The sequence below is a fragment of the Taudactylus pleione genome, unplaced genomic scaffold, assembly GCF_031769625.1.
Source record: "Taudactylus pleione unplaced genomic scaffold, aTauple2 ptg000005l, whole genome shotgun sequence".
NCBI lineage: Eukaryota > Metazoa > Chordata > Amphibia > Anura > Myobatrachidae > Taudactylus > Taudactylus pleione.
Window position 1 is genome coordinate 16491408 of NW_028284408.1, and position 17219 is coordinate 16508626.

Here is a 17219-nt window from a genome sequence, read left to right on the forward strand (position 1 = left end):
TATTAAAGTGGGCAGCGCTGCAGCTGCCTGCCCCCTGTGCTCTGCCCCCCTTCCCGTCTTCAGGGAGTGGGAGAGACGTCATGACGTCTCTCCTAGTCCAGTCCCTCAGTGGGGGTTTGAGCTTTGTACTTTTGTAATGTGTGGCATAATGTGTAATGTGAATAAGGGGCACTACTGTGTCGCGTAGAGTGTAAAAGGGGCACAACTGTGTGTATAATGTTAATAATACCCCTTTCAGACTAACCGAAAAACCTGGGATTTTGCTGGGGCACTGTAGTGTGGCCAGGCCCTTTCCTTATGAAACCAGGCCCCTTTTTTTGACTTTTCCTGACTAAGATATCAGGGGGCACCAATGCGCTTTCTGGCACAGGGCACCAAAATGTCTAGTGACGGCTCTGAAGGGGCACTACTGTGGCATAATGTGAAATAGGGGCACTACTCTGTGGTATAATGTGAATAATACCCCTTTCAGACATACTGAATAGACTGGATTTTGCAGAGGCATGGCAAAACTAACCGGGTCCCATTTATGTCTTAAAGGGTCCGACCCGGGTTGACAGTCCTCTTAAAGGGTCCGACCCGGGTTGACAGTCCCAGGTCCTCATCCCTTCAATCAACCAGGATTAGTTAAGTCTGAATGGTGCGACACCCGGGTTTTTGGCTGTTCAGGGATCCCTGAGGCTGTTACTGATGACCTCATCAGCAACAGATGGCACAGAACACCAAGAGAACTGCATGTGCCTCAGGAGAACTGTGCTTACAATTTAAAAATGTCACATTGGAAGGATGAGGAGGTGAGAGAGCTATTGGCAGAGTGGGGAGAGGAGGAGATAAAGTCCCAATTAACAGGAACAGTGAATGATGTGACTGTATATAGCAATATCGCTAAGATCCTGTTTGCCCAAGGGGTGAAGAAAACTCAGAAACAGGTCATCAACAAACTGAAGGCGATTTGCAAGGAATACAGCAAGGTCCATGACCACAATAGAAATCGGAGCAGGGCTGGATGCTTTGAGTGGCCTTATTATGATCTCTGTAATGCTGTTTTTGGAAACTTTGCAAACCTAGGGCCTGATTCAACAGTCTTTGCAGAGGCAACAGCTTACACAGAACATCCGATTGTTTACTACTGTGCACACGTGAAAGCAGCACCGCGCGTGCGCTTGCGATCATATAAGCACAGAGCAGAGCTAAGTGACAGGTCGTGAGCGTTAGGGGGAGTTGACTGAGGGGATGAATAGAAAAATGGAGGCGTGCCAGTCCATTTGAATGCCGTTTTATTGGCGTACAGCGATTAGAATGTATTATGTATAAACCCAAACGTGTTTAAAAATACTATATAATATTTCAGTATATTATTAAATGTCATCCTTATATAATCTTACAAACAAGGTAGAATTGGAGATATTTAAACAGAAAAACACATACATATCCGAGTGTGTATCAAATCTTTTTTTTATTTTTGTTAATAAAGGGTTTTAAATTATAAATTGTAATAACATAAAATCAACACATTATAATAACATAAACATTGGGCTTTTTCCATACAAGAATTTCCAGAAGGATTTGTAAGGGTAACACACTTGCAGATGTTTGATGGTGCTGCTGCAGCAAATGTTCCTCCTCCACTTCCTCCAACACAATAATCATCTCCAAATGTGTCTGCCAGAACTACAAGAGACCCAACATATGATGTTACAGTCAACATACCAGTGCCAGATAAGAGGGATGCACATCATCAAAGAGGCATTGTCCAGATTTCATAGTAGTCCAAAGGTGAAATAGGTCATGGAAAATCTGGATTGAAATTACCCCCAAAAATGTATTTTGTGTGTGGACGCTTTCCTGCAGACTCAGGACCTGGCTTTTCCAGTCGTGTACCCTGCCCAGAGCTGGTTCCATGCTGGGCAGGGCATAGGTCCGCCTCTTGGGAGCTTGAACTTGGGACAGGTAGTCTTTCTTTTATCTCCCTCAGATCTTGATGAATCTCCCTTAGAACGGAAGTTCTCTTCTGCATGCTGGTCTGGATGGTGTTATGCATACTCTCAATAGCTGCAGTCTGTCTGTCCACTGCCACCTTAAGCCCATTGATGATGTCTACAATGGCATCAGTGGTGGATGTGGGCGGCACTGATGGTGGAAGTTGTGCCTCTCCCCCATCCAACTGCAGCCCTTCATGTGGCTCGTCTCCTGAAAAATAAAGAAAAGAAGAAACATGTTTTAAATTGGATTTTTACATGTTATTTACACAAAAGTAATAAGCATATTTCACAATTAGACTGTACATAGCTCCTAAAAATAATATATGCTCACACACTCATTTTTCAAATTATTAGTTTGTTGATTTTTAAAACAAATACATTTTTATCTGTTTATTAATTTAACGTTTCCGAATATATTTGGTGGTATGTATAGTGGAGCACACAGAATTTACTTTTTTTTGTAATTTCAATGCAGTTCATTCCATGATCTTTAGACCGAACTTCGGTCCCACTATGAAATCTTGAAATCACCTCTCTCTAATACATGGCGCTGGTATGTTGTCTATGTGAGTCTGTCAGGGCCGGATTAACAATGGGGCTGACGGAGCTACAGCTCCAGGCCCCCAATCAAAATAGGCCCACCAACAGCTGTGCTCCTGCTGTTGACATGAAAACTATTTTTCCTGCTACAGCAGCCTGCGGCCTGCCAGTGGCCGTCCGAGGCCCCGCCCCCAACAAATGCGTCCCTCACCCCCCTCCACGCCGTGTCATCAGGTGGATCAAACAAGACATATGGCGGAGCAGTGGAGGCTTCACTAGCCCTCACTGCACCGCGTATGCAGTGAGTCAGTGACGCGGCGCCTCTTCTGCACCACGTGACATCGTGATGTCACAAAGGTGCCGCCCTGCCACCACCGCCGCACAGTGCGCCCTGAGAAGAGAAGCAGCAGCCTGAGGCAGCTCGGTGAAGGCGGCCCTACTACAGGGTGACTGATGCTGACTCCTGAGGTGAGGCATCAGTCCTGCTGGCTGCCAGCCTGCCTGCTGTGTGATAAGTTGAGAATAATGCACTGCAGGCTGAGGCACTGAGATATATACATACATATATATATTTATATTGTGTGTATGTATATATATATATATATATATTTATAGTTATGTGGTGTGTATGTATATATGTATATATATAAAAATATTTGATGTGTGTATATATGTGAATATATTTATGAATTAATATTTGTATGTAAATTAGAACTATATATGTATATATTAAAAATATACAGAACACACACACATATATGTATGTATATATATATATATATATATATATACACACACACAGTGTATACATATATTAATATTGTGTGTGTATATATATATATTTATATATATATATATATATGATGTGTGTGTAGATATGTGAATATATTAATGAATTAATATTTGCATGTAAGTTATAACTATGTGTGTATATTAAAAATATACAGAGCACACACACATATATGTATATATATATATATATATACATATATATACACACACAGTGTATACATATATTAATATTGTGTGTATATATATATATATTTATATATATATATATATATATATATGATGTGTGTGTAGATACATGCAAATATTAATTCATTAATATATTCACATAAGTTATAACTATGTGTGTATATTAAAAATATACAGAGCACACACACATACACACACACACATATATATTATAGATACACACACTTCTGTTAAGGGTTTATAGTGTCCTGGTGCAAAATTCGGGGCTAGTTAGGTTGCATACAAACATAATATTTACAATGCTAAATATCCACACTGGACTGTCCATGACGCCGCTTCACTGCAGGGTCCCATTCACATTATTTGTTTACAGCTCACTTGTGGTGTGGATGCTCCGTGACGCAGAATCTTGTGAGACCTATGATGTCATCACGCTGTGTGGAATCCCACGGCAAAACAAAACCATGGACGGTGCAGTGTGGGTATTTAATGCCTTATTCCCGCTCGCAGACTGTCAGTGATTGACAGTCTGATGCCATTTGTGGTCGGGGAGGGGGTGGCGATGCCCTCCATTTGCCGAAATGGAGGCGTGTCGCCGCCGTTGGGGGGGAGGGAAGAAGCCAGGATCTCCATAGGCTGACGGAGATTTCCTGGCTTTTTCCTCTCATCTGCGGTGGCCGGCTGCGTGACCCTATGGGTCACCTTGGCAAGCTGATGTTCCAGAGTATCTGAGGCGTGATGCCTCTTGTGCATTGCCATAACAGCACAGACGGAATTGCAAAGCTGCTTGCGAGCAGCTTTGCAATTCCGTCTGAAGCAGAATCAGGCCCTTAGCTTGATAAGTATTAAGTTTGCATGTACCCTGACGAAAATGTTTTGTAAACATTGAAATGTTGTTTCACAAAAACCACAGCCTGTCTTTTTTTGCATTAAGTGCCGCTGTGACCACCTGTACTAATATATATATATATATATATATATATATATGTGTTTGTATCTATCTATCTATCTATCTATCTATCTATCTATCTATCTATCTATCTATCTATCGTATCTAATGTAGAAAGAGCCCACACTCACATGCAAAAATCCAACTTTCTGGGGTGCTACATAATGGTACCCATACATCTGCGACGGATCGTCGCGATACAGGGAAGCGATACGAAATTTCCGATCGCTCATCATCGATGTTCAGTGATCCGTCGCCGGATCGCTGACATTTGACATGTTAAATGTCCCCGATTTGACGATCGCGATCATTTTTTGATCGCGATCGTCAAATTGGAAAAATCCAACATCTTGGATTTCTGCAATCCTGCGATGCTGGGTTGCAGCATCGCGGGATCGCACAATGTATGGGGCCCATAAGAAAATCACAAACTGTATTCCAGAGCTGTGACTTCAACCATATGCACATAGAATATAAACACTCTCCTTGTAAAGTTAAAAAAATAGAGGTTCATTTATTTACCACCCATAACAGCATATACACTGAAACCAGATTGCGGTATACATCCATAGCACATCAGTGCAATTGAAATAGAAAATCCAGTAGGTAAGGCGACATTTTGGTCATCACTGTGACCATTTTTAAGACTACCAGCCATCTTGTACAACCACTCCCAACAGAATCATACATCATGAAGTATGATTCTGTTGGGAGCGTTTGTACTAGATGATTGTAAGTCTCGAAAATGGTCACAGTGAAGACCAAAACGTCGACATACCTATTGGATTTTCTATTTGAATTGCACACATTATATATGTGTATGTGTGTATATATATATATATATATACGTATATGTGTGTGTGTTTATTCTTTCATGGGTGGTGTGTTTTCTGGTTCACTTTCCAAAATCTAAGTGTGTGGCTCCATGTTTATACAGCGTTCCCGCCAGGCTGTTTTAGCAGGGCACCGCACCCTGCCAGATTTCAAAAGGGCAGAATACGTTCTGTCCCTTTTGGCTGCACCCCACTAAAACAGCCTGCCAGGTGCCATCCTCACCAGTGAGCAGAAGTGTCCCGCAGGTGAGAAAAATAGCGGTGCAGTGGTCACCGCTGGTGAATGGATGCTGGGGCCCCATGTGGTCTTATTCTGCCACTGTGTATATTTCCCATAACATTGTGCCACCGTGTCCCACTACAATTAAATTATCCTGGTGGTCCCCACATACCCAGACTGCCAATTTTCATAACTGTAACAAAATAGAATTAAAGCACTTTATAAATAAAAATAGTTGCATTTTGTTAATAATTCATAGTTTGTGGGGTTTTTTGCACATATTCAGTGGTCAATAATATTATAGGTGGTGTTTGCTTCATATAAGCAAAGAGGGGAAAGATATTGAGGTGGTTGAAGGTAGACGTCCATGGTGCTAAGCCACTGCACAGACCACACCCCTTTTATAGACCACACCCACACATCAGTAGTCACACACCCACCGCGCTGGTAACACTTCCTGCGGAAGCACACAATAGGTCCTTCATAAAGGTCAGCTCCAGGCCCATGTGGACCTTAATCTGGTACTGGAGTCTGTTGAGTCTCCTCCAGTTCTGACAGACCCATGTGGAGGTGATGTGTGAGGAGGAGCAGTTGGTGATGCAACAGCAGCAGGATCACCATCAACATCTGTAAGTATGTCTAGGGGGAGATCTTCATCCTGCAAGTCCCCTACAAATCCTTCTCGAAATTCTTGCATGTGAGAAAGATCATCCTCTTCCATGCTTGACAAGGTTCCATCTGAGCCTCTTATACACACATGTGTACGCTGGGGCTTGCGGTGCGTACGTACATATGCAACCATACGCAAGCAATTAACAATCCTCTATAAAATCGTGCTCTCAGCACACACACACCATTTGTCACTCAGATCTGCTAGATGCTGCCCAGGCGAATAAATGCTCAGGCCACAGGTAATAATCTGTCCAGTTGTTTTGAGTAGAGATAGGAATTTTGAATAGAGGGTACTGTAGCCTACAGAAATCATAACTAATTGAGGTATGACTTTTCATAAACTGACATTTTAATGTACACAGCCAATCAGATAATACCAGAGTCTTTATAATGTGTGTCTGGTGTAATAATCGCCATTGCCGTCATGAGAGCTGCATGCTTCACATGGCAGGAGTTGCGCCTACTAACTGAAGTAATGGACCTCCGTCTCGGGTATGCGGTACCCTATGTAGGGAATGCAATTAAAATAGCGGTCTACCGCGAGGTGCGAGGCGCCTCCGCAGGTTGGGAAGCCGCCGCTCCATAGTCCAGTTGGAGTGGCGGTGGAGTGACCAATGCCGTCGCCAGCCTGAACTACTCAGCCAACTATGGGGGTTGATCAGGAGCAGTAAGTATGTGACTGTATGTACACATATCTGCACATGTATGTATTTCTTGCTAGTGTTTGCACTGTGCGGACGTACTTATGTATGCACGTGCTTACATCTGATAGCAGTGTGCTGCCATTTTGTATATATTTTCTGTGGTCATTTTAAAGTATCTTGTTTAGATGATACTGGTTACTTTCTCAGAGCACATTTACCACAGCTACAAACTGTATAACGTCTTAGTATATATCTGAATATATATATATATGATATATATATATAGATAGAGAGATTTATATATGTATATATATATATATTTTTGATTATTTTTATATATAATATATATACTATAGCTATATATATATGTATGGTTATAATAAACATATATATAGATATACTTACAGATCGACAGACAGACAGATAGATAGATAGATAGATAGATAGATAGATAGATAGATAGATAGATAGATAGATAGAGGATGCTTGACAGAAATTAATAGATTTCTTTTATTTTTTTGTATTGTTTCATAATAAAATATGTCCAATTATATATTCAAATTGAACTACTTTAGTTTTTTTGATTTATTTCTAGGAAAGCAACGATCACTTGAGCCAAGGGGTCGGAGAAGACCAGCCCACCCGCTCTCCCCCTCCCCTGCCCGCTCTCCTTCCCCTGCCCACTCTCCTTCCCCTCCCCCGCCCACTCTCCTTCCCCTGTCCCCCTCCCCTGCCCACTCTCCTTCCACTCCCCAGCCCACTCTCCTTCCCCTGTCCAGTCTCCCTCCCCTGGCTATTCTCCGTCATCGGGGGAGTCTTATTACCCTGCCTCCTCCACTCCAGGGCAAAGTGGCATTTCAGAGTCTGCCGTGGCTATGCCTGACGGGCAAAATGTGGCCCCCAGACACGCCCCTATGGCATGTCAATCTTGGGGAGTCTGCAAGCGAGATCGCAGGACCCGTTTCACACATGCGCAGAACGGATCATGTGCAGATGTGCGTTAAGCCTCGGATGAACATACAGTACATCTCTGAATCAGGCCCTTAGTCTAGATGCAGAACATCAGAGGCCAGCAGAGTGGCATGATGTAAGATTCTAAGCTTGCGAGCAGGGTCTTCCTACCTCTGTATCTGCCTTTTATTACCCAGTAATGTTTCCAATTGTAAAGTGCAACGTAATATGTTCCACTATATAAGAAACTGTTAATGAATAAATAAATACTCTTGCCGCTGCCAGGCAGTGTCACCAGAGAACTAATAAATTGCATGAACAATAATTCCAAGACCCCCTCATAAATCTACAGTTAAGAAGGGTCGTAAAAAGAGATTTCAATATCACTATCTAATTTTAATCATTTTTGTGTTTATAAAAATAAACAATCGTATGGCCAGGATGAAATTTTATACTTATTAGAGATTAATATTATAGGGTGCACTAATGAAAGTTGAAGTTTTTTTTGGATCAATGAATGCAATATTTTTGCCCATTAGTGACAGAGCCATTTGAGGCTTTTCCACATTATGTACGTTAGCATCCCCTAGGCAAACATACTGTACATCTTAATAATTTACTGTAAAACAAAGATGTATTATTACTTCAGCTAACAGTAATATCAGCTGGGGGGTTTTTTCTCTCAAAAACGAATTAGTTGTAATGCGAGGAGTCATTCATTAAATTGTAAAGTTTTTATATTATAAATATTATCGGAAGTGTTTATTTCATCTAAATATTTGTAAAAAAAAATAGTGCACAATAATTATCTCTGTATATTATTGCCTTGTTTTAATGTTTCTAGTATAATACGATACTGTGTAGGTGTAATATTTAATATACAGATTTATTATATGTGTAATATCTATATATTTTAATGTAGTATAAGTGGTGCAGTGTGAGATATGCTGGCGATACAGTATGCGGGTTATCTTCAAAAGCACAGAAAACGCTCATATTGTGTGTGTGAAATCTGCATAATAACTGTTCAGAAATGATTTATGCTAAGCAGTGAAATAACAATATTAAAGATATTATGGGACATTATTTACATTCTGGGAGCAAAATGTCCTGGGCAATGTTATGAATAGGAGGCTGTATCACCATGACTATATACCCAGCAGAGGCTGGCGACGAGGCGTAAGCGCGCCCGGAAGTGTGTCCTATCCGGCGCTCCGTACAGCAGTGTGCACCGGCGCTTGTGTTCCCCTGGGTGCCGGCTCAGTCAGTGTGATTGTGATAGAGTGCCTGTAGACGAGAACAGCGTTATGGCAGCAGATAAAGGAGAACTAGATCTGAGCGGAGCCAAGCAGAACACGGGAATGTGGCTTGTAAAGGTAAGATGTTTTTAGGCTGCTCAAAAATAACGTTGCTGGGGCAACAACATTCGATATCGATATGATAAAATATGAAGCTGCCTTTGGTGCTCTGGGTTAGTGCATGTGTATGCTGCAGGGATCCTGCCTACGTAGCTGGGCTCAGCGGGGCTCTTACGTAGTGATCTGGGGGTCAGGAGGGCTCCTGCGTAGAAGCCTGGGCGCACCAAGGCTCTTGCTTAGCGGCCTGGGCGCAGCGAGGCTCTTGCTTAGCGGCCTGGGCGCAGCGAGGCGCTTGCTTAGCGGCCTGGGCGCAGCGAAACGCTTGCTTAGCGACCTGGACACAGCGGGGCTCTTGCTTAGCAGCATGGGCGCAGCAAGGCGCTTGCTTAGCGGCCTGGGCGCAGCGGGGCTCTTGCTTAGCAGCCTGGGCAGCATTTATGTAACCTATTCGCAGTACATGTTGTTGGTCTAATCATCTTGTGCTTAAGGGTGCGCAGTAATGCTGGGCACACACCATATGACTGAACGATACGATGTAATGATACATCACACACGTCGTACACACTGCACGATCTGGCATATTTTGGCAAGATGTATTGTTAAATGCTGCGTGTAACAGCGCCGCATCATTCGTTGCATATTCCCCATCTACCGTGCAGAACAGCAGATGGGACGATGCGTTGAACGACAGATTGGGTGTACACACTATACGATGTGTATGATATAGCGTTCCTGCTAGGATGTTTCAGCGGGGCGCCGTGCTGCGCCCTGCCCTATTTCTAAGGGCAGAAAGCACCTTGCCCTCCAGCGTGGCGCCCTGCTGAGACAGCGGGTCACCGGCGATGAATGGATGCCGGGTGCATCCTTCCGGCATCCATTCATAGTGACCGCAGTGCCTGGGGGCTGCCCGGCATGTCTGTAAGTGCCAGGCACGCCCCAAGGAGTGACGAAAAGGGGATGCGTAATAGACATGCCCTCTTTTCTTTGGTCACGCCCCATTTCGGTCGCGCACGCAGAAGTGCCCTATCTCTAGGTCCGGCGCCTGCCTGCTGCCGGACCTAGAGTGAACACTGATACATGGTCCCGATCCATGTTGGAACAATATATAATGATATTTCGTATAATGTGTACCCAGCTTAAAGCAGGCTGACCAATGAATATTTGTCAGGAAGCCATCACTTTTTATTAATAGTAACAAGATTATGGTTAATGACCGTAATTTTGACCTAAACTACTGTACCACACTGTCTTCAAATGTTTACTTTTTGATATAATTATTAATTACTGGTGTACATTGGTTAAAGCACTTCTCCATAGGTGCCCATATGCATTGTTATTTGTGCCAGGAGGAGGGTGGCAGGTGGGCTCAGGCTGTGCATAACACACACATCGCCGCCAGCGCTGGCGGCGATATGTGTGTTTATCAGCAGCCAATGAGGTCAGACAGACTAATTGGCGGCTGCACACACATCACCGCCGAGCGGCAAACGATGTGTGTGTGAATCAGCAGCCAATGAGGTCAGACAGACTCTCATTGGCTGCTGCTGCACACACATCACCGCTGGCGCTGGAGCGTGGATTCAGGTAAGTGTATTATTATTTTTTTTATTGTGTAACTTGTGTGTCTGCACTACGGGGAATGGGGGGAGATACTACTACTGGGGGCACCATTACTGGGGGGGGGAGAGCTTCTACTACTACTGGGGGCACCATTATTGGTTTGCCACTGCTTACTGGTCATCCTTGGGTACAATTATGTGGTGGTGGAGGTGGACAGGGTTGTGCTTCTGTTTGTACACATATTTTATGTTTTTGCCTCTTACATAAATAGTTTGATTTGATAATGGACCACCAACCTGAGACACCCCTGAGAGTGTCCTGAGGCACCCCAGGGTTTTGGGGACCACTGGCTTACGCTGTGTAATGCAACTCTACTGGCCATCTGGCCTTATTTTTATTTTTTAAACCATTTTTGTGGGCATTGTAAGTAATATAGTATAGAGATTTGTTACACTGTGCTGCCCTCACAATGGGCCTGATTCAGAGGTGTACGCTATGCTGATGTTTTTGCAGGTGAGCGATTATCATCTGCCTGCGAATGCAGCAAGGTACATTACCGTACTTACTCGCAGCAACTATTCGCAGTGTGATTGATCGTCAGGTAGCGCTTGGGGGCGGTTTTGGGGTGTGGCGTCAAAGAACGCAGGCGTGCCACAACCGTTTTGGGGTGTATCTCGCCCTGTGTCTGCAAGCCCATACGCAAGGAATATGGCTCCGGCGTTTCAGTTCCCACGCCCATCCTGCGGGACCATAGACTGATTTAGAACTACAGCAATCGAATGATCTGCGACCTATAATGTGTCTTTGTATGCAGATGCTGCAACATTTTAAGCAGGTGTTTGGATTTGCAAAGCCGCAGGTGGGCGTCACCATCCATCTCCCGGCGGCTGCAACATTTGCATATTTTCGCATAGCAGCTGTGTACACATGCCCGGCCCAATATAATTTATTCTGCTGCAGTTATTTATTTGTTCATATTGTTGTAATGTTTATCCGTGTAGACCCTGTATCTGGCATGGCATAGTAATAAATTGATTGCTCTCTGTGATTTTACTATTATTAATTGTAATAAATGTAAAACCCTGCTTTGGGCAAACCCTTAGACAATGCCTGAATAGATTTATTTTCCCCTATTATTAAAGAAAACTGTACCATTGTTTTTTCTTCCTGTTACACTGCCCATTACCTACTTGTGCATTATTTCCCATGTGGTTGGAAACAACTTTTTTTTAAAAATACCTCTATTTTAACTGAGTATAACTTCCCATAGATGTTAATTTAGATCAGGGGTGAGGAACCTTTTTTCTGCCGAGGGCCATTTTGATATATATAACATTATTCGCAGGCCGTGCTCCCTCCATGTTATGTCACACGGGGCGTGGCCACAATCGCCGGCGATTACAGCAATGCCCGGAGCATCCTCAGGATGCTCCGGGCAGCTGTAAGTGCAGCAGTGTGACCATCTGAAGCATCCTAAGGACGCTCCACGTGGCAATGCTGCATAGATTCTGGCTGCAGGGTACCATTCTAGGCACCCTGCTAGCCAGATGAGGCTAGCAGAGAAAAGCTCAGAGGGCCAGACCAAATGATTCCGTGGGCCTTATACGGCCCCTGGGCCTGAGGTTCCCCATCCCTGATTTAAATAATCATTTGGATATCTTGAAAAATGCAAATATGATGTATGTATTGTTGAAAATATATATGTTGACTTGTGTTTTATATTTTCTATGCTAAAAAAAAGCAGTGTCCTTTCTCATCTAGAAATTTTGGGAACATGCTTAATTTAAGCCTACTTTATATATTCTTATGGTTTAAGTATTATTAGTACCCAGATTCAGAGTCTGGATAGTTAGCTATGGGAGTCTTGACCACCACTGGCATCTAATCAGCTGTATGCTGGCTCTTCTGCAAATACTAGTTCCTGTGATTGTTGTCCTCCAGTAATTCTTGTTTATTGGTGAAACTTGTAATAAATATAATTACAAAAGGAAATGTATTCACAGATACTACTGCTGGTTTAAAGTAAACTCACTTGTTTGGGAGTGGACATCCCTACTCTCTCCTATATCCTGTTAAGCGGCAACATATGGGAGATGCTGTCACCCTCCTAAAGGAGGTGGTCAGAGAGAGATGTACAATACTAGAAATTAGGCAAAGTAATTACACCACTATGGTAACAATTTATGCACTTCTTCATTACAATTGTGGAGAACCTTGAATTGGCTGAATGAGTCTGCTTTGCCTACTTAGAAAGTGTGTAGGTATGTAGTATTGGTTGTCCGCTTCCCCACCTTAACAAAACACTCTTTGATACTACCTGATTAGTAGGAAGCCTTTGGGCCTTGTACATACTGGCATTTGCATTTGATGCATTTGATAGTATTTTAAAGCTGGTATAGTGGACGCATTTTTAAATGTGAAAACATTAAAGTAAACTTTCCCTTTAATACTCATAGTTGTCTGAGAATAAAATTAGTTTTCCTAAGTACAGTGGTATGGTGGCACAGTGGTCCTCATTGCTGCTGCACATCACTGAAGTCATCGAATCCATTCCAACCATATCCATATTTGTATATGTTCTCCCTGTGCAGTCCAAGAGGTCTGTCAGATGTGGTTGATCAACTATTCTCTCTGGGATCCAGTTAAAATACCAACAGTCGGGATGCCAGCTCCGGCATCCCAACACGTGCCAGCATCCCGACAGTAAGGTAAGGTAAGGGTAGGGAGAGGGGGAGGGTTCGTATACTCACCGACAAGTGTTGCTATTCTAACCCTGACGGGATGCGGGTTTCGGGATTCTGACCACCGGGAACCTGAGCGTCGCCATCCCGTACCCAACCCCTACAGTACTGCATAATGGAATAAGAATTGTCCTTCCCTACTCTCCTAATAAGGCACTAGCAGCCTACTTAAGTAATAGAGCGCACTGTCAGCAAATTCCAAGCTTTAGTACTAATTTATAGTGAGGCGAAAAGTGAGCTGTTATTAAGACTGCAGATGCATCGTCCAGAGATATTTTACAATATTATTTTCTTATGGGTATTGAACACCTTTGTACATCCCTACCTAGAGGCAGAGGAATAAACTCATGTCCATTTCACATCTCAAACCTGGGACCGACCAAGGATATTGAACCCGGGTCCGACCCGTGTCAAACCCATTCACACTGCACTTTCGACCTGGGTTGGCCCTTTTCCAAAACTCCATGGATGTTATTTTAAATGGACTTTTAGGCTCAGAAAGATGGTGTCAGAATGGAACAAAAGGAAAGGGGTGGGGACAGGTTGGGGTGGCACATGCCTGGCTGGAAGAAAGGCTTAACGGCGTGGAAAGGAGATGTGTGCCCAAATACACCAGCACAAAGGCCAAAAAATTCCCACTCAAGCCTGGCTGCCCCACTTTTATTTTTATTGTGGTCATGAATTTTTAGGTAGTGTTTCTTAAGTGATTTTAATTTATTTACTACCTGCTGCTTAGACCTGTGGAAGCCTGAGGACTGCAGCAATTGTGCTATATTTTTATATATAACAGAATCCTTTACAGTTCCTGTCAGCTGTCTGGCAATCTCTGCCTCACCCCTAATTCTCAGAAGCTCCTTCACCTCACAGGACTCCAATTTGCCATGGTGCAGAAAATCTCTGTGTAGTGTGCTGGCAGGGCTCAGGCTACTGACATCATCAAGGCATACAAAAAGTTCCCAATCAACACTTTTCCCTGAGTCCCAGGTTGAATAACCCGGGTCAGACACTTTTAAGTGCACATAGACCCAAGTCCGACACGCTTATAACCCGGTTTGAAATGCCGGGCTTCTCGAACTGGGTTATTCCAAAGTGGTGCTAGACTGCACCTCGACCCGGGTCGAGCCGCCCCAACACGGCAGTAACCCGGGTTATTTTGGAGATGTGAAAGGGGCAGTGTTGCAGACCCAACCATGCTCGAGGTTTAAGGAGCTAGGACAGGGTTCTGTAGTAAATATGGCTCCTGGATGGATCGGCTGCTGCTTCTCTCATTAGCCATGTTTCTACTTATTTCCTGGCTGTTGTCCATGTGCAGTTCTGATTAGTTAACTGAGGGGTATCCATATTAAAATGCTATTAGGTGGAGCTTTTGAATTATAAAATAAATGCAAAGCAGGAAAAATAAAACATAGGATTGTATAACCTGTATGCCAGGGAGAACCACAAAAGTGGAAAAGCTTTGAATTAGATTGATTCCCGAAAGACTGACACAGAAAAAATTTACAAAAGTTTTTAAAATTCAACCTTTTCTGCCTTAGCCCCCCTTCTGTGATGTCCCTGAGATACTGTTCCTATGCTAACAAAGCATACTCTTCTGTTGTCCCAAGCACACTTCAGATAGGACTTCTCACAATACGTGTTGAGTTTGTCGCCATGAGAACATATAAAATTATACGCAGACTACTGCCGGAAGCCGCTCTGGTGGCATCTTGAGGCCTTTTGAGCCTGGTCCATGGAGTTTGCTTAGGTGAAATCCCTACTAATTGACAATATGACCTTTGATTACCAATATTCATGAAAACCTTAATATATATTCTTATCATATATTTATGGCTGGTGGGAAATTGGTCTTTCAGATGGATATCCGCAGATTTGTTGTCTGTGTGGTTGGTGACATGCTTATGCTAAGTTGGCTTCCTGAGGCCATTTGTGCTATTTGAAATATTTAAGAAGTCATCCCACCCACAGTCATATTTTACTTTTCACAACTCTGACTTGGATGCCCATTTTCCCTGGCTCGTTAAAGGATTCTGCTTGCATCTAGATTTCTACGTTATTTTGTCCATTTCTGATAAATGCATACGGTTTACTGATTTGCCAAACCCTATATTCTTTTATATACAAGGAGATACAAATGATCTAAGTATATAATTATGTTTCTGATTGAAATATATCATTCATTTTTATAGCACAGTGGAATGAGCTGCCTATATAATACTGGCTTGTAACTTTTGTACATAGTTTTGCATTTGCAAGTTAGTCATTGTTGGACACTGGCATTGAACAGATAAACACTCCGATGCTTTTCCTATTTCTTCTGGAAATATTTCTTTTGATATTCAAATAGAATAGACCTCTATCATCTGAAAAAAGCAGATATGCACAGACTAAATATAGTATTTGAGCCTATTTGCATTTTGAAAGAACAAACACTTGGATGCTCTGCATTGCTAAACATTGCCATAAGCTAGTTTAGATTGACAGAAGTATGTGTCACTTACAGAATATGTTTATAACATGGTTGTTTTGTTCTTTTGCAGCTTCCCAAGTACTTGGCACAGCAGTGGGCGAAGGCACAAGGAAGGGGTGAAGTGGGAAAGCTGAGAATTGCCAAGTAAGCCCATTTTTCTCTGGTTTCTGGTGACCGCAATCTTTGAACCTAAATATGTCAGAAGTGTTTGGTTTTGCTGCATCCTAAGTAGATATCACTATATTTAGTAATGGTGAAAAAATAACTTTGTCTGAGTTGGGAAGAGAGAGGTCCATGCTAAACTGTACTGTTATTATGTACACCAAGAATAGCTGCAAACTTAAAACAGCTATAAATGTTTTATTATTAACAAGATCATATACATTTGGCATGTACAGTCAGGTGCATAATTATTGGGACATTGACAGAATTTTCATATTTTGGCTTCTATTCACCACCACAATGGCTTTGAAATGAAACAAACAAGATGTGCTCTAACTGCAAATTTTCAGATTTAATTTGAGGGTAATTACATCCAAATCAGGTGAACGGTGTAGGAATTACAACGATTTCTATATATGCCTCCCACTTTTTAAGGGGCCAAAAGTAATGGGACTATCAACTCAAAAGCTATTTCATGGACAGGTGTGGGCTATTCCCTCATTATTTCATTATCAATTAAGCAGGTAAAAGGTCTGGAGTTGATTCTAGGTGTGACATTTGCATTTGGAATCAGTTGCTGTTGACTCTCAATATGAGATCCAAAGAGCTGTCACTATCAGTGAAGCAAGCCATCATTAGTCTGAAAAATCTAAACAAACTCATCAGAGAGATAGCAAAAACATTAGGTGTGGCCAAATCAACTGTTTGGAACATTCTTAAAAAGAAAGAACGCATCGGAGAGCTCAGCAACACCAAAAGACCTGGAAGACCACGGAAAACAACTGTGGTGGATGACAGAAGAATTATTTCCCTGGTGAAGAAAAACCCCTTCACAACAGTTGGCCAAATCAAGAACACTCTCCAGGAGGTAGATGTATATGTGTCAAAGTCAACAATCAAGAGAAGACTTCACAAGAGTGAATATAGAGGGTTCACCACAAGATGCAAACCATTGGTGAGCCACAAAAACAGGAAGACCAGATTAGAATTTGCCAAACAACATCTAAAAAAGCCATTACAGTTCTGGAACAACATCCTATGGACAGATGAGACAAAGATCAACTTGTACCAGAGTGATGGGAAGAGAAGAGAAGGAAAGGAACTGCTCATGATCCAAAACATACCACCTCATCAGTGAAGCATGGTGGTGGTAGTGTCGTGG

General features: G+C 42.6%; 1 protein-coding gene across 1 annotated transcript in view; it reads left to right on the plus strand.

Annotated features, from left to right (window-relative positions):
* Positions 1-8940: 8940 nt before the first annotated feature.
* Positions 8941-17219, plus strand: part of GTF2F2 (general transcription factor IIF subunit 2) — a 214517-nt gene continuing 206238 nt past the window's right edge. The window contains exons 1-2 of the mRNA XM_088477306.1: positions 8941-9145; positions 15966-16039. Coding sequence (XP_088333432.1) covers positions 9077-9145; positions 15966-16039 — 143 coding nt within the window. The 5' untranslated portion in view covers positions 8941-9076. The remainder of the gene's footprint in view (positions 9146-15965; positions 16040-17219) is intronic.